The sequence below is a fragment of the Pteropus alecto genome, unplaced genomic scaffold (assembly GCF_000325575.1).
Source record: "Pteropus alecto unplaced genomic scaffold, ASM32557v1 scaffold6, whole genome shotgun sequence".
NCBI classification, from domain to species: domain Eukaryota; kingdom Metazoa; phylum Chordata; class Mammalia; order Chiroptera; family Pteropodidae; genus Pteropus; species Pteropus alecto.
This window is the reverse complement of record NW_006437738.1, coordinates 86,884-105,115: the sequence shown is the minus strand read 5'-3', so window position 1 is coordinate 105,115 and position 18,232 is coordinate 86,884. Positions and strand designations below refer to the sequence as shown.

At 48.9% G+C, this 18,232-nt stretch overlaps 1 protein-coding gene across 2 annotated transcripts; it reads right to left on the bottom strand.

Annotated features, from left to right (window-relative positions):
- On the bottom strand, positions 1 to 11,030 carry DNAL4 (dynein axonemal light chain 4). Of its 2 annotated transcripts, XM_025048874.1 has the most exons (5): positions 10,915 to 11,030; positions 5,823 to 5,924; positions 3,778 to 3,978; positions 2,057 to 2,140; positions 1 to 799 (listed from the first exon to the last, which is right to left on the bottom strand). In XM_025048874.1, the coding sequence occupies exons 3-5, from the start codon at positions 3,844 to 3,846 to the stop codon at positions 635 to 637; spliced, it is 318 nt and encodes a 105-aa protein (XP_024904642.1). In that variant the 5' UTR covers positions 3,847 to 3,978; positions 5,823 to 5,924; positions 10,915 to 11,030; the 3' UTR covers positions 1 to 634. The 2 variants fall into 2 exon arrangements, with proteins under 2 accessions (XP_024904642.1, XP_015447094.1); XM_015591608.2 differs by lacking the exon at positions 5,823 to 5,924 and having other exon boundaries at positions 10,915 to 11,017.
- Between the last annotated feature and the right edge of the window lie 7,202 nt (positions 11,031 to 18,232).

Genomic DNA, 18,232 nt, shown 5'->3' with positions numbered 1-18,232 from the left:
GGGGTGGGATGGGGTGGGGGGGCTGCTTGGCCCTCAGGCCGAAGCTGGGACTACGAGCTGTTGGTCCAATCAGATGCAGTGATAATTCAGCCTGGGGTCAGGTTGGGGTCAGGTTGGGGACGTGGCTTCTGGGGTCGCCACCTCTCCAGAGGACAAGGAGAGATGAGTCAGTGCCCCCGAAGAGGAGGGGCTCCTTCTTGGGGCCATTTGCACATGGCCAGAAAAGACCAGGATAGCGGACACCTGTCAGCAGTACTGGGCGGAAGGGCAGGGGGCTCCTGGGATGCGAGGGGAGGCCAGACCCCGAGAGAGAGGTGAGGCTGGCACACGCCTGTAAGTTCCACCTCCCCACCCTCTTTCTACCCTGTCACACCTCTCTGCCTTTCTCTGCATGGAGACCGCTGCCCGCTGCCCCTTTCACACCCTGGGACTCAGAGTGAGATGTGGGAGCCTGGGGGTAGAGATGTCAACAGATTCACACACTGGGCATGGCTCAGGACACTGGTACACAGGACAGAAGACAGACGCCAGGCTCTCCTTCAAAAAACCAGGACCTGCCTGGGGCTGCTCCCCATGCCAGATGAATGGCAGGAAAAGGCCCTGGAGGGGACGGGGGCAGGGGTGGGGGACAGTGTCAGGAGCACTTCCAGACACACACAGCCAGGGTCCCCCCGAAGTACAGGTAGAGGAGGTTCTTCACCTCATGTGTGATCTCAAACCCGAAGCCTTCGCCGATCACCACGTGCCAGGAGGAGCCGAACTTCTTGTCCATCGTCTCTTTGATCATCTTGGCGGCACTCTGGAACACAGAGGGCGCTCACTGCAGGGGGCCGTCGCAGGAGAGGGTGGCGTGAGTCCGCTCCCGCCGTGGGAAGCGGGCGTCCTGGCAGGAGGAGGCCTGCTGCCCTGTGACCGTTGCTCTGCACACAGAACCCTCAGGAAGGGTTTCCATGCAGGCCTCCTCCTGGCCTCCTCCTGCCGGGGCCGACTGCACGGGGACAGAGCCCCAGGCGTTATCTCACCAGAAAGACACTGGCTAAGGTGGCAGAGCAGGCATCGGATGTGGAGACAGGGCCCTGGGTCTGAGTTCTGGCTCTGCCGCTTAGTGCCCGTTTCCGGTGTGGGTACCACCGGCTGTTCTCGGCCCTAAGTGAAGTCACATCTCCGAGAGCCCCCGCAGACTATACAGGGTTATCATCATCACTGTCGGGGTATCTTCGGGGAATGAAAAGGCTTTTTCCCTAACAGGTTCGGTGGGCTCCCAGAAGAGAGGCTGGACTGCTTCTCAGTTGTGGCAACGATCCCCATTCCTTCCTGTGCTCGCTCTTTCAAGAAGCTTCTTTCAAGAGATCTAGGCCGGGGTAGAGGCCCAAGTGTTTGTGCTCCCACTGTGGACCGGCAGCACCCACCACTGTGCCGGGTGCCATGGGAGCATTTCGCATCATCTCAGGATGTGCACCCTCACCGCCCGTTACGGACTAGAGATGAAGGTTAAAGAGCAAGGAACGGCTGGAATGGGATTTGAACTTGGGCATCACTGGCCCAAAGCCCAGCCTCTCACTGGCCAGGCTCCACCTCCCCACTGGCTGTCATGACATCGACTTGTTTCTCGCTCACTGCCAGACTGATGAATGACATTCCATGTCGACGCCTGAGGGCCATATCGCCAGCCCCTAGAGCAGTGCCTGGCAGAGATGGTGTTTAACATCTTTTCTGAGTGGATGAATAGAGACATGAATGAAAGCCTGGGTGGGCCTCTGTTCTCTGCTGGGATGGAGCCAAGGGGAGGCTGGCCTATTCAGCAGGCCACCTGAGACGGGGAGCAGGGGAGTCCCAGAGACCCCTCTGGCTTTTCTCCCGCTCAGCTGGGTGTGAACATCAGATCAGTGCCCGCAGACAGGACCAGCCTTTTCTCTCCCCCAGGCTGCGAATGCTTCCGAGGAAGACACTAGCCTGGTCCCAGCGGGACTCTCTGGAGCTGGCTGGGGACTGGGGTACCTGTTCACCTACAGGGGTCGCCAGAGGCCCAGGGGGCCACCTGTACCGATGGCAATACCTCGTTGTTGTTGGAGAATTTCTCACAGGCCGTGACACATAGCTCCATGGTCTCCACTCGCATCTCTTCTGGCATGTCCGAGTGCTAGAGACAGGGCAGGGGTGACAAAGAGAGGGGCTTAGCCTGTGACCTGGCCTCTGGGCTGGCCTCTCTGTCCCGAAGCATGGACACCAGGTAGCTGCCCTGGCGCAGGCCTGGGCAGAGCCCAGAGAGGTGACCCATCTCCTGACTCGGGCATGCAGCTGGGGCGGCGGGGCACGGATCAAGCTGAGCCGCGTGGGCGCTGACGCTCAGGCCCCTCTGCAAAGGCAAGAGGCTTCCTCAGCGCCATGTCACAGCCAACAGACACGGGAAGAAGGCCGGCCCAGGCAGGAGAGGAAGCGGCTATGGAAATGGTTTACAGGCGGCCTCAGAACAGAGCTCGATCTCACTCCAGAATCCTGAAGAGACGGCTCGGCCCCTCTCGATGGCACTTGATTTCCTTCCTGCCTCTCTGGCTGCTTCTTCTCAGTCCACTTTGCTGGGTCCCCTCCCACTCCCAGAGGCTGGAAGGCCCTGGGCTTGCCTCTCCCCTTTCTTCTCTGGCTATCTGCTCTCTTGGGGATCCCAGCCCGTTCCGTAGGCTTATTCATGTTATATATGGGGAGGGGGCCCCACAATTTCATCCCCAGCTCTAACCTCTTTTTTGGAGCTCCGGACTCCTACATTCAACTGCCTACTTGACAGCCTCACTCAGATGTCTAAGAGATAACTCCTGATTTTCCCCACAAACCTACTCTCCCTCCATCTTCCCCTCTCTTGGGAATTGACACCGTTTTCTCTCCCCTGTTCGGAAAACAGCAAACCCTAGGAGTCAGCCCTGACTGTCATACCCAGCGCCCAGTGTGTCGATGAGTTGTCGCCTCTGCCTTCATGATTAGGCCCTGATCTGACCGCGTCTCGGCGTCTCCCCTCTGTGACCTGGACCCAACCACCCTCGTCTCTCTGGGCCTCTGCAGTAGCATCCTCACTGGTCTCCCCGCTTCTGCTCTGGTGCCCTACAGTCCACTCTCCTCACAGCTAGAGTGATATTTTAAAAACAGATTACATTACTTCTCTGCTTAAAACCCTCCACTGGACCCCTCTGAACTCAGGATAGAACCTGCATTTCTTACTATGTTTCTCGCCGCGGCCCGCCAGGCCTGTGAGGTCTGGCCCCGCGGTCACTGACCCTCACGTCCTGCCACCCCCTCAGCAACCCATTCCTGCCATACTGTCTTCTTTCTGTTCCTCCAAAGTGCCGAGCTCATTCTCACCCTGGACTTTCTGTGTTTGCTGTTTCCCCTGTCTAGAATATTCTTCCCAGACCTTCGCGAGGCTTGCTCCCTAACTTCATTCAGGTCTCTGATCAGAGAAACCTTTCCAGAAGCTCTATGTTTCTTTATAGACTCATTACCTGAAACTATGTTGTTCAAACCCTTCTTTCACGTGGGCCAGGCCTCTGTCTCGTTCACTACTATATCCATAGTACCTAGAACAGCGCCCAGTGGCTAAATAGATACTTGTTGAATGAACGCATGAATGAATGAGGGAATCACTGTTGACGCCTAGATCTCTAGATCTGAGCCAGCGAAGTCCTTCTGAACTTCCTCCCATGTTCGCTCTGCAGAGGACAAGCTGCTCCGCCTCTCGCCGAGGCTGTGCGGGCTCTGCGGTTGCCCTGCCTCCTCCCCGGGGCTTACCCTGACCAGAGGGAAGGTCTGCAGTCGTTTATAATCAGCCTCATCTTTCTTCCCTTCTGCTTCTCCCATGATCCTTCTGCTGGAGGAGCGAGTGGGACTTTCAAGTGGTGCTGGGACCGGCGACTAAGATACACCCCGGAGATTCAGGAAGCGGGCCCTGCCAGCTTGCGGGGAGCAGCAAATGTCTTTCCGCAAGGGGTGCTGTTGAAAACAGGAAAAACCAGGAAAAAAGAGTTGGCTTTAAAACCACACATCACAAATTAGAAATGTCTCAGTAACAATTTGACACCTCCCCGTTTTAACTCCTCCGCATCCTTTTCCAAATGGCCAGCAAGTCTGCAGACGGGAGGATGAGTCAACATGAGATGCTGGGACCTGGTTAAGAACACACTGTCATTATCAAGACAAACACTGACGGCGGGCCAGGCCGAGGATGGAGCCATGAGCTAGCAACGAACAAACAAGCCTCCCTGCAGGCCCACTACATACGCGGTCCCTATTTCTCAGCAGACGTGATCACACAGTTAAATGTCAGGTCACGATCCACAACCCTGGGTTTATGGCGCAAGCGTCTGCTTCCGCAGGCCCCTGATCTTCAGGAGGCATGGGAGGAGCGAGGCACTGTGTCCTCCTTGACACAGCAGGCTCCCCGCTTTTCCACCCCACACCCCCTCGGGCCGTCCTGTCCCATCTGGCTGGTCCAGCAGTTGGAGGCCTAGGCGTTAGAGCTGGTTCTACTGCTCGCCACAGCGTCGGGCCTCAGACTCCTCATTGGCAATGCAAGGGTAGTCACATTTATCCCACAGGGATGTTATGAAAATCAAATGGGACAATACATGTAAGCAAAGGTCACAGTGCCAGGCACGTGGATGGCACTCAAAACGCTGTCTGTCCCTCCCTCTGGCTCCTGGGGGAATCAAATGACTGAATGCATGTGGATGTGACTGGAAAGTTATAATGCCTAATACACATGCAGAGATTTCTTTTTCTTTCCACATCTAGTCATCTAGAAATCTAATAACAGATGGGGCTTTTCCTAAAGAGATAAGCCTGGATCCTAAGTGACTGGGAGTGTGGCTGGAAATTCTGGCATTTCTCTTTATCCTATAATTCAATTTATCCTATAATTCAAAAGACTTTTTATCTTAGAAGTACTAATATAAATGAATATGAACCACCATGTTGTTAAATTCTTTTTAACAATCCATATTGGACAAATGCAAATAATGTTATTCTAGCATTTCTCACATATCCAAATAAAGTTTTCATGGCATAGCCACCAAACTCCGAAGATGCCTAGCATAGGAACTCACAGGTAGGAGATGACAGGTGATATTTAGTAGGTTCCCTGTGTGCGAGCCACTGCTGTTTTAGGTGCTTCACGTGCATTTACTCAGCTCACTGCTGCAAAAACCCCGAGTTAGGTCCTGTACCAACAGAGGCACGAAGCTGTAGCGTGGCTGGCCTGCAGTCACTCAGCTAGTGAGCGCCAGGGCTGGGGTTTGATCTGGGCACAGTCTCTGGTGGGCCCTCTTAACCTCTCCTCGTGAGGCCTCCTCACAGCACTGACACACAGTAGGCACACACAGAAGTGACCGCGGGTGCGTGACTAGTGTGGCTCATGTTATTCCAGCAGTGAGATAAATGTTTAACCTTCCTTCTCGGTGTCTATTGCTCTAATGCCAACTTGGCCCTTGTTTGGCCAAGCATTGAGCGTGCTGTGTGCCTTTTCCCGCCTTCATTTGATCCCCACTCTCCGATGCCTCAGAGGCCCTCAACGCCACCCATTTGGTCCGCTCCCTCGAGCGAGGCTGGAAGCCTGGCACCGACTCCGCCATCCCACGACACTGGTATTTTCTGATTTCTCGGTGGACAGATGGCTCCTCTTATCGCATCAGTTCTGGGCATCTGTACCATTCGAGATATTAGTTTTTGTTTATCGCTACATGTAAGGTGGCAAATTGCCAAGCACAATCTCATTGTACTTTCTGCTCATGTTTCTCACTTGGCAAAATCCGGTGAATCGCTTTGTCTTAGCTCATTACCGTGTGGCTCCTCTCCAATTCCATCCTGTCCTCCTTGCTTTAGTACGGGCCACTTATCGACTCCTCCTCCACATGACCAAGGTGTGACAGGTGGTGGCTCCGCTGATGATCAAAGGATAAGGGCTTTAAGGTTCACCTCCAGACAACAATGTGAAATGCTGAAGCAGCTGCTTAGGCATCTTCCACCTAAATACTTCAGTTTGATTCAATTTGCCCTCGGGCTAACAAGTGCCAGCATGGAGCGGGCAGGAAGGGGATTCAGAGGCAATCGTGCACGCGCCCGCCCTGGGGAAGGTCAGGGTCTCTGGTGGCTGCTTGGACTCCGCTTCAGCATATGCAATCCTGATGAAACAAGACTTCAGTGGCATTACCAAAGCCTGCTCTTCAAGAACGAAGGGGGCAAAACCACTGGGCCAGTTTTGGGGAGAAGGGGCAACACTGGGTGGAGTAGAGAAGGTGCGGGACCAGGACGGGGAGTATTTGGGCTTGAATACCAGTTCCGTAACTGAAATGACTTCTTCCCTCTTCCTTGTTTTGGGCAAGTCTAGTTCCTCCTCTAGGAAACAGAATAATCCCCTCAGCCTCGGAAAGCTGGTGCAAGGACCCGGATATGCACGTGAGCATTCTGAAAATTTAAAGCTCTCTTCACTAGAATCGTCAGACTGCTTCTTCCCACAGCTGTGTTATCAGCCAGGTCTCTGTCGACATGATTCAACCACGTTTATGAAGGACCATGATAGCAAATAGCTTTTCCTAACCACGACAGGTATTTTTGGGGTCTCGAAAGGCATGAGACTTCCAGAATAAAAAAAGGAACAGTTATAGACGGTGCTTCCAAATACAGAAATGGAGGAGAATTTTTTATGACGCTGTATCACTAGAGTCCAGCTAGTCATTCAGCCCGATTAAAAACCCTGCTGCAGGAACGCTCCTGAAAATAGCAGGACGAGAGGTTTTAATAACCTTATCCATCTTCCATGCAAATGAGGGTGCACCTGACAGCTCCGGGCCAGAAAGAAGTCACGTCAGGACTAACAGAGAGTCCTTTGATACCGTAAGTGAGCCCATGGCCAGGGCACTTGAATCCCCTGGGAACCACAGCTTGACCCTCCCAGGGCCCGCCCTGGTGCACAAGGCCAGAGGCAGCCTTGCTCTCTCTCCTGCTCATGACTCTCCTCCTCACCCAGGGGCCCTCTGCGAGCCGACACAGCCTTGCCCTGCTCTCTCTCCTGCTCATGACTCTCCTCCTCACCCGGGGCCCTCTGCGAGCCGACACAGCCTTGCCCGTCTGCTCCTCGTAACAGGAGACGCAGACAGGGCTCTTTGTATCATCGCCTCGTTAGTCAGCGTCTCCTGTCTCCCTGTCCCTTGTTCTTTTGAGGCACTGCCCTCGGTCACCATTTATTATACGGCTTCTGAGCATTTGGGAAGAATCCTTAAGAGGGTTAGGAAATGTGGGAGGGATGGTGAAAAGTGAGTGGATTCTGGGAAATAAGGCCCTAAGGGTTGCCAATCCCCCAGCCACTCAAGGCCTGGTACACTCTTGGCCCACAGACCACGGCTCCCAACCCTTCACCACCACCAGGCAGCGGAGGGACAGGGCACACACTCGGAGCAGGGCAGGCAGTTGACGAATGAACTTATACTTAGGTCTCTCGGACAAGTGTTTACCTCTGCAAGCCTCAGTTTTCTGATTGGGAACCTGGGAGTAAGAACAGACCCTCACAGTAAATGTAGGCTCTGCTACCGGTGCAGTAAGATGGGGACTCCGACATCCTTCGTACACCAGCCACCTAAACAGCTGAACACTCAGCCAAACAGACTGATACATACACAGTTCCCGCCCTGTGCAAACCACCGAGCTCTGACTGGAGGAGGAGAGAGTCACAGGAAAGTCTGTAAAACAGTTTGGCCCGGGGCTGGGCGCACTGTGTGGTCGCACTATGCTTTCACATTCACCACCTTTGGCGCAGGCCCAAGGGTTCACAGCCAGCAATGACAGAGCCAGGATCTATTCTTCTGATTCTGCCTTTTGTGTGTTCTCTCCTGTCACAAGCAAGTAGGAGATGAGACAGAAACACAAATCACTTCGATCTCAGCAGCCGCCAGTCCAGTCGCCTGTCCAGGCACGCCCCCTACGTCCAGCCATGTCAGGGACACACACTTGGGCTCTCGGTCACCCTCCAGCCTTTCCCCGACATTTCCACCCTCTGCCTTCTGGCGAACAAAGAGCGATGCTGGCTGGTAAGGGAGGAGCAAGGAACCTCGGGGCTTGGGGGCATTCACCCAAGATGTCGGTGGTGAGGTCAGGAAATAACAGCTGGAAGATATGGATTTCACAGATCAGTTCAAAATGGGGGAAGCAAACAGGGTTAACACTGAAAAACTTTGCTAAGAGCATTAAAAAAATCATCTACTATAAAAGAAAGTTTTAATAGTAAGAAGGAAATGACTGCAGAATAAAAGACAGTCCTTCTCAAGAAGAGACAGTTACCTTAGATGCACAAAGGGTTTTGTTTTTTTTAAATCACTCCTATTTTTTCTCATTTTACTGAGGTTCAGTGAAAACTTCTGATGTGTCTTAGACTGTGTGGAAGGAAGAAAAGAAAGGAGCAAGGGAGCAAAAGAGACAGAGATAGAGAGAGACCAAGACATTTTCTTGATGTATTAGCTCTACACGAGAACAGCTGCCTACCACAGAGAGTGGGTTACGCAGTCCCCCACCCCCTCTTTCCCACTCAAGAGAACAGATTTGAACATGAGGCTAAGAATGACATTAGCACAGAAAGAAACTGGAATTAGCATTGACTTATTTTTTAAAGTATTCACAGTTGCTCATTACTGTTGACATCTCACAACCAGTCATGACTTAGCAGGGTGTCACGGGTCCGGACAATCACCTGGGCCCGAGGACTTTATTCTGCTGTAGATGCTGCAGTGCATGAAGTCCAGTGTCTGGCACGTGGCGAAAGACCAACAAATATCTAAACTGTAATTAAATTATACTTCATTTGCCCCCTGGGAAAGGAGAGGACATATCGAATCCATTCAATATTTATTGAGTACTGACCTGAGCAAGGCAATGGGATGAGTGTTCTACATATGGGATCTCATTCACTACCACTGATCACGCCGTCAGACAGGCACTACTATCTCCACTTTTCTGATGATCACACAGGCTGAGAAAAGGAAAGTGACTTTCCACCTGATTAATAAATGGAGAAGCTAGGATTCGATCAGGAATGTCCGACTCCAAGCTTGTGGTTTTCCAACGACTCCACTATCACCAAGAGGCAGCCCTTGCTTTCAAGGGGCTTACAATCTAATATGACAGACCAACGCATACACAAGGAACTATGGTTCATGACAGAAAGCAGTAAATGTCACAAGACAGATGCAGAGAAGGAGGAAAGAGGAGAATTCTAGAGGGGGCGGGGAAGAGGACAATAAGAAAAGCTTGGTGACAGGGATGGCATTACAGTCAGGCCTTAAAAGGTGAGTAAGAATCTCGACAGATGGACAAGGTGAGGAGGACATTCTGAGCAGAGATGAACACACACGGTGATATCAACGCAGAGAGCTCAAAGCGTTTCCTGTTAAAGTCCGACAGTCCAATATGGCTGGGGGACAGAAGCTGGCAAAGAAGGGAGAAAGGCAGCTGGGAAAAAAATGGCGGAGTTGGGTGTGAAAAGGCCCTAATACCCAGGCTTAGGAAGTGTGGATATTTTTAGGGGTGAATGAGAAGCTCTTTGGAGGGCTCTATGGGGTTGGTGACATGGTTGTGTTTTGGGGCAGTTATTCTGGTTAATATAATTGGTTTAACAGGAGGACGGATGGGAGGTAGGGATACCAGTTAGGAAGCTACAGCAATGACCCAGGTGACAGGCATTAAAACATGAACCAGGTGTTGGTTTCAGGAATGGAGAGGATGTGAGATCCTTGCAGAGGCAGAATCAAAGCAATGTAACCATTTCCTGAGCGGGATGGGCATGGCAGAGAGACGGATGATACCCCAGGAGGATGGTGATGCCACTGAGACAGAGAGAGGGAAAGTCAGGTAGAATAATAGATAGGTAGAGAGCAAACGGAAGTGTCTTATCAGGAGTAGGTAATCACTGAATCATGGATCATCGGGGTAGAAGGGAGCCATTGAGTCCAACCATCACATCAATATATCACTCTCTACCCCCATCCACACCCCGACGCATCCCTAACCATGGAGACCCAGAAGAAACATTAGAGCTGGAGATCTGGGCTTGAGGGTCAAGTGGAGAAATGACAGCTTACACTAAGGAAGTTGGTGACACTTCTGAGGGGAAAAATGTGGGGAAGAGACGAAGGAAGGAAAGTAACAACTGCTGAATCTACACGGGACTGGCCTCTTTAAACTTCATATTATCAGAATTCTCCATGGAGATACTCTGTAGTATCCCGATTTTATATGTGCACAGCCTGGAGCCCCGGGAGACTAGGTAACTTGATAGCGTCCTGCGACGGGGAATCAAAAGCAGGTCTGTCACGTCCTTTTCGCTGCACCGATTCCTCCAGTGGGAAGCACGGCCTCAGGGAGGCCTACAGTTGGGTCAATCACATCCTAGAACATCAGAGTCAAAGAGGCCTTAGAGATCATTCAATCCGACTTCTCCTTTACAGACGGGGAAACTGAGGCTCAAAGAGGGTAATGACCAGCTTGGGGCTCCAGCACGTCGCCTACTGTCCAAGTCAAGTGGTCTGGGACCAAGCTCTGGCCACCAACGGGAGAGGGGGATTACTCCGCGAATGGTGGGAGAACCTAGGTGCTGGGGTGGGAGAAGCCGGGTCAGGGGGACCGCAAAGCTGGACCGGGCCTCGGCTGCGGAGGGGAAGAGAAGCGGTCTGCAGAGTCGCGACGAAGGATCTGTCATCACCAAGCTCATAAATCCCCAAAGTGGAGGGATGGGGGTTGGGAGGACCTGGGGTTGGGGACCCGAAGGGAGGAGACTGAGGTGGGGCCTCCGCGGTGGGCGAGGCCCTGCCCGCCTCGCGACGCTTCCCGGCCTCCCTTTGGGCCGGCGCTCCCCACCCGGCTGCCCGCCGCGCCCCGGGGCCTCACCTGCTCCCGCGGGGGCTGGAGCGGGGCCGCAGCAAGCTCACCCCCGTCTGGGTTGTCAAGGAGCAAAACAAGAGTGTCTTAGCAACAGCAAGGAAGTCCTGCCCCCTCGCCGGACGTTGACAAAAACTTCACTTCTTATTGGTGAATACAAGTGTCCTTCAATGTTGGAGGGCCCTACATCGTAGAGGTTTGTACAAAAGAGGCGTGGTTTAGAGGCGAAGGAGGCGGGGCTTCACTTATAGCCGTCTTAAGTGGGCCTGAGGAGCCGTGTACAAACAGTTCTCATTTTAGAGAGACAAACTGTGAAAAGCGGTATTACCTTGGGAGTTTATTTTAGTCATTTGAAATAACTAATGTAATTCGTTGATGTCATGACACTAAGATGCTACTTATTAGGCCCTCAAAAGCCTAGCAATAACTAGCATTTATGTAGGGCTTTACAATGATATTTCGCCTGAGTCTCACAATTCTTTTAGGTGATAATATTCCTAACCCCACCTGAATTGAGGTTCAGAGAGGCTAAGTAACTTTAAGAATCAAGGTCAAGCTTCTTGAGAATCAACCCAAGTGCTCTTGCCACTGGAGCACACCCTCATATAGTTGCCATAGGAGACGTTGTTTTAATTTACAGACACCTTTTCTTCCCCCTTAGGGGGGGAAATTAATCTGAAAATATTAATACAACTAGGGAAAGGAGAAGAACCTGCAAATTCAATTATTTGTTGGTGGATCAAATGGTCAGTGGGGGTATTCCATAATTTAAACATTTACTTTCTCATGATAAGTACCTGTGTGACATCCCACATCACATTCACTGGCACTTACTGGGAACTCAGCCCTGGCCAGGTATTGGTGATTCAGAGAGAATTAAGAGGAGGACTTTGGTCCCAGAGGAGGCACAGTCTAGTGGGGGAGAGGGGGCAGCTGTGTCGACAGAGAGGTAAAGAATAATTCATGCTACCTGTGCTCTGGTAGAGATGTGGACAAGGAGCATGGAGAACACAGTTCACTGAGGAAGTGATGGTGGCTCCACGACTCCTGGATGGAGAGAGAAGGTGGTATAAGTGGGAAGTGATCATGGGGATGAAATATAGAAGGAAGTAGGGACCACAAAAGTCAAAAGGGTTTTAAACACCAGGTTCAGGGATTTGGGTGTCCCCTGGGGTGAGTTAAGAGTTGGGGAAGTAACTGCTGGAGGGTTTCAAGTCTGGCAGTAACATAGTCAGATTTGGGATAAAAAAAAGATGACTTGGCTGGTGAAGATGGTGGACTAGACTTGGAGTGGGTAGACAAAAGGCAGACACAGTGGGCTTAGTTTTGAGACTTGGCAGCTTGAGGTGTGCTAGGCCCTTGCTGATTCCCATCTAGCCTCCCTGGTGCCTTCTGAGGGTCTGGAGAATGTCTGACTCAGCTTCCATATTTCCCCAAATCTCTTTGCCAACTTTCTCCAGGAGATGGAAGGTGGTTTTTGAGGGGGATGAAGCTCTTGCTTCCGCCTCTCATCGAAATTTCTCTAAAAGGGGTCCATATTTGCTATCTTCTCTTTCTCACCTCCCATTCACTCTTCAGCCCACTGCAATCTGGCTTCCACTCCCACGACACCACCAAAATTTCCTCTTCCATAGTTACCAGTGACCTCCTGAAGAGCGGAATTCAATAGACTTATTTAGTCTTTATCTTCCTGAACTCATCCTCTCCGCTGGCATCGCTCTGCAGGCATAAGCCTGTCATCCACACCTATCTTCGTGAAATTCTCTACCCCAGAGACAGTGACTGCAGAACTCTTTACGATGCAGATTTCAGGGTCCCATGGCATCAGAATGGTGAGGGGCAGGAACCTGTATTTTTTTCACAAGCACCCTGTGCGCACTCACGTTTGAGAATCGCTGCTCTGTCCTGACACTGGGAGCACCTCACTCTCCTGGATCTCCTCGAACTTCTCTTCCTTTTGGCTTTTTGGGCTCTTCTTTTGCTCTCTGTGCCTGCCTTGGCCCTTTTTTCTTCTCACCAATGGTCTCAAATTTCTTCCTACCCGAGGTCACCTTCTCATCAGCAAGAGTTCCCCTTGCTTACACTTCTTGGGTATTTACTGGAATTGAGGGTTGGGTATGTACTTTGGAAAAATTCCTCTGGTGATTCCAAAAACTCTCCCAGGGAGTTATGCCACCCCGTGCATATCTTGTTGAGAATTGTTGCCATAGGTATTTGGGGATCTCATCCACTCCCATGGTTCCATTATCAATCTTCTAGAGTCTGATAGCTCCTGTATTTCTCTCATGAGCTCCAGACCTAAATATCCAACTGCTCTCTGGCCATCTCCTTTAGAATGTCCCACAAGCCTTGAAAACTCAATGTGTCCCAAACTAAATTAATCATCTCCCTCTAGCCCGCTCTCCCTGCATTCCCCATCTCAATAAATAGCAGCACCACCCCCACTTGCCTCCATCGGAAACCAGGGACTCTCATCCTTCACTTTCCCACCATCACCCACCTCCAGTCAAACACCAGCCTGCTGATTCTGACTCCTATGTCCTGATTATAGCCCCTTCTGACTGTGCTCGTGGCACTCCCCATGTGAATAGCACCATGATCCCATCTGTTTTGTTGCAACTACTTTCTACTGGGACTCCCTGACTGTAGTCTTGCCCATCCTTCATACCACAGTCAATGTGATCCTTCTAAAACCCAAATTTCACTACTACATTCCTCTCTTTAATAACTCCTTTCCTCCCTTCATGGTTCCCCATTATCTATCAGATGACATTCGATGCTGTCATCTGGTATTCAAGGCCCCCTTGGTGTGGCCCATGGGTGGCTTTGTCTCTTTGCTACTTCTTCCTCTGTGCTTTGTGCCAATTCTCATGGCTCTTCACATACTCCATGCTGCTTCTCACTTCCTTATCTTTGCTCATGCATCCTCTGTCCACATCCTCCCTCTGCCCTTCCCTCCTTTTGGCTGTATAAGCCCATGCACTTTTGGTCAAAGCTTGTCCCAATTGGGATTCCTTGCGACCAGAAGAGTCCTTTGTGCTCCCTCTCATCTGGGGCATGTTCTTGCCACCGCCCTCTCCACTGTTTTGTACTTAAGTTTAATTCTCTGCCTTCCCCTGTGAGCTCCTTGAGAGCAAGGACCTTGTCCTATTCATCTCTCCATCCCAAGATTCCACACAGGATCTAGCAGAGAATAGGTGCTTAGTAAATGTTTCATGAACAAACGTATGAGTGAATGAATGAGGTGGATAGGGTCCTAACCTACTTCAGTCTCAGCTCTTGTCAATCCCCAAGATTTGGTCTCCCGTAACTTAAAACAATATAAACTTATTATTATCTTACAGTTCTAGAGACAGAAGTGGTAAATGAGTCCCACTGTGCTGAAATCAAGGTGTTCCCAGGACCACGTTGTTTCCTGAGGCTCTTGTAGGAGAGACTGTTGTCTTCCTTTTCCAGCATCGCTCTGACACTGACTCTTCAATCTTCCTCTTCCACATCTAAGGACCCTTGCGGTTACCTTGGGTCTATGCAGATAATCCAAGTTACTCTTATCTCACAGTCATCCGATTAGCAACATTAGTTCTCTTTGCCATGTGACAATAAATTCACAGGTTCTGCAGGATCAGGATCTAGACATCTTTGGGGGGCCATTATTCTGCCTACCGTAGTCAGCATGGGTGAGTTTTTCACATGTGGTTGAAAAGAATATTTATTCTGTAGTTGCTGTCTTAGGTTAAGTTTGTAAATCGTTTTGTTCACATTTTCTATATTCACACTGAAATTTTAGTCTGTGATTTTTAGAAGTTATTGAGAAAGATGTGTTACAATACTCCACTACAATTGTGGATTTATCAATTTTTCCTTTTGGTTCTGTCAGTTTTTACTTTATATATTATGAAGTTGTATTAATACAGGCACACAAAGTTATAACTGTTATATCTTCTTAAGAGATTAACTATCATCATGAAATGTCCTTTTTATCTCTGACAGTGCTTCTTGTCTTAAAGTCTACTTTGGACTAAGTGTAGCTACACCAGCTTTCTGCAAATTAGTGCTTGCATAGCATATAGTTTTCCATCCTTTAAATTTTACCTTTCTATATAATTATTTTTAAATCCAGTTGACAATATTAATATTTTAATTGGAATATTTATCTTTTTATATTCAATGTAATTAAATTTAGGTTTAAATCAATCAACTTACTATTTTCTGTTTATCCTACCCTTTCTGTGCTCCCTCTTCTTTCTTATTTTTTTGGCCTTTTTTTGAATTAGTTTTATTATTCCATTATTTTCTCCTATAGTAGCTTGTTGGTTACATAGTCTTTTACAATCCTTTCAGTGATTACCTTAGGAAAATATAATATTGATCCTAGACTTATTAAAGTTGAATGTAAAATTAATGCTTTTACTACTACCAGGACCATGCCAGGACATTAGAAAATTTTAACTGCATTTAACCTCTTCCAACTTTTTATTCCGTTGTTGTCATGAATTTTAAACTTCACAAGACAGAATTGTTATTATTTTTTTTTCAATCAATATTAAGTTACGTGTATCCCCATATTAACCCTTTCTGTTGTTCTTCGTTTGGAATTTCCATGGTTCCTTTCAGGACCATTTTCCCTCTCCCTAAAGAATTCCCTTCAGTCTGTTCTTTAGAGAAGCTATGTTGGTGACGAAAACCATTGGTGATGGGTATTGTTTTTTTCTTTGTCAAAATGATCCTTATTTCATCTTCATCTCTGAGGAGTTTTCAATGAATATAGAATTCTCCAGTGTTAGTCATTTCCTTTTAGCACTTTGAAGATGTTATTTTATTACCTTCCTTCTTCCATTCCTTCTACTGAGAAGTTAACTTGTCATTGCTTCCTGGAAAGTAATACATCTTTTTTTCTTTGGGACTTTGAGATTTTTTTCTTTGTCTTTAATTTACAGCTGTTTCACTATCAAAGGCCTAGTAGTGTGTGTGTGTGTGTGTGTGCGTGTGTGTGTTTTCATTTCTCATATTCGAAGTTACCTGAGATTTTTGAATATGTGACTTAATGTCTTTCAATGGTTTTTGGAAAATTCTCAGACATTTTCTTTCTTTTTTTTCAGACATTGTTTCTGCCCTATTTGTTCTCTCTACTTCTTCTGGGGATCCTTACATGTTAGACCTTTTCATTATGTCCCATATTAATCTTATGGTTTTTTTCCCTGCACTTTCTGTTCTTTTCCCTCATTCTTTATTCTGGATCATTTCTTCTGGTCTGTCTAACAGAGTTCATAAATTCCTTCTTCAGCTGTGTCTAATCTTCTGTTAAACCTATTTATGGAAACCACAAGTTTGGTTAATGTATTTTTCAGTTCTAGAATTTTCATTTGATGGTTTTCATAGTCTACAGTTCTCTGTTGAAATTCTGTTTGTTATCTAAATTCTTGAATATATTAACCATAATTATTTTCAAGTCTGTGTCTTGTAACTCCACTATATGGATCTCCAATGGAGATCTTTTTAAAATTAGATTTTTAATTTTGAGATAATTATGGATTCATGTTCAGTTGTAAGAAATAACACAGAGCAATCTTATGTACCCTTTATCCAGTTATCCCCAATGGTAACATCTTGCAAAACTATAGTACAACATTAATATAATAAGATGATTGTGGTGCCGGGGTAACATCTTGCAAAACTATAGTACAATGTCACAATCAGGGTATTGACGTTAATACAATAAGATGATTGTGGTGCCCACTAAAGTTTGAGAACCACTGAGGGAGAGGGAAAGCCAGGAGAAGGTGTGTTTTGGAAGACAAGAGAAGAGAATCTTTCAAGGAGGGAGGAGTGGTTAACTATGTGTCGAATGCAGCTGGGAGCTCACCCCACATGAGGACAGAGGCCTGGCCATGAGGTTTTATGAGTTTTGTAACATAAAGGTCATTGTCAGCCTTGACAAGAGTGATCTCAGTGGAGTGGTGGGGACAGCAGCCGTGTGGGAACTGGCCAAGGAGTGAACGAGAGGGAGGAAGTAGCAACGAAGTCTATAGGCCCAGTGAGCAGTAAAGGGTTAACTCCATGTGCTTGGGGTACTCAAACCCTGCACGTTCTGAAGAAAGGACTGAGACTTGACCAGTGCCTGGTAAATAAGCTCTGAGCCCCTGGAATATCCTTCCTGATGAGAGTGTCTTTGTATACCTTGGGCCACGTCAGAGAGTTTATGCTAACACAGTGATATATAGAAAACGCCTGTTTTTATTTGCCTAGGGCCCTGGGTCATGCTGTATCAGTTCTGCCTCTGATGGGAACTGAGAAATTAAGGTCACTCATGCAGGTGTAAAATGCCCGTGTGACTGAACTCCAGTACAAACCCTGGAGACCAAGGCTCAGGCGAGCTTCCCTGGCTGACAGTGTTCTGTATATGTCACACATCCTTGCTGGGAGAGTGAAGCACTGTTCCTAGGACCGCACGGGGGAGAAACAGCTGGAAGCTCGCTCCTGGTATCTCCTGGAGTATCTCCTGGACTCTGCACTACCTGCTTTTCCTTTGCTTCTTTCAATCTGTATCTTTTCAATGTAACAAACTGTAACTAGGAGTATAACAGCTCTGAGTCCTTCTAGTGAATCATCAGTCTCTGAGAGTGGTCCTGGGGATTCCCACAAACCTTTCTCAAGAAGTCTTGCAGTGAAAGGAGCAAAGGAGTGGACGATAGCTGGAGGAGGATGTTGGCTCAGGGTGGGAGATTTTGACTGAGGAAATACAAAGGCAAATTTGCGTGCCTGGTGGAATGATAAAGGGGTCAAGAAGATGCTAGTGATTCAGGAGAGACGATCTTGAGAAGATGAGGGGTGTGGTGGGGCCTCTGACAGAAGCAGGGACAGTTCACTCCAAGTGTCAGGAGGGAGACCAGAGAACGTGGAGACAGTGCAGGTTTACGGACAGACTGGGTGATGAGGTCGTAACCACTTTGTTTCCTCAGCGGACTATGAAGTATGGTCACCCTGGAAGGCGGAGATGGGGTAGAAGGCTGTAAGAGGTTTGAGGAGAGAGAGGGTCTGATTTTTAGCTATTTTGGAGAGTAAGCCCTCACGTACGGAAAGTGGGCTCAGATCACAAGGCAGAGAGAAAAGCGTCCCCTGGAGATCTCTGGCCATGAATTCAAAATGAGAGTCCACACACGTCACATGTGCTTTTCTGCATCGGCGTTCAGCTGGGCAGGTGCTGGCAGGAAGCAGGTGGATGGACAGTGGGATTTAACCAGGGTGGGTAGTGCCAGCTGAGGGGGACGGAGAGAGGGTGTTTGTAGTAAATCAGTGCCAGAGAGGGTAAACAAGGTGAAGCTGCCTG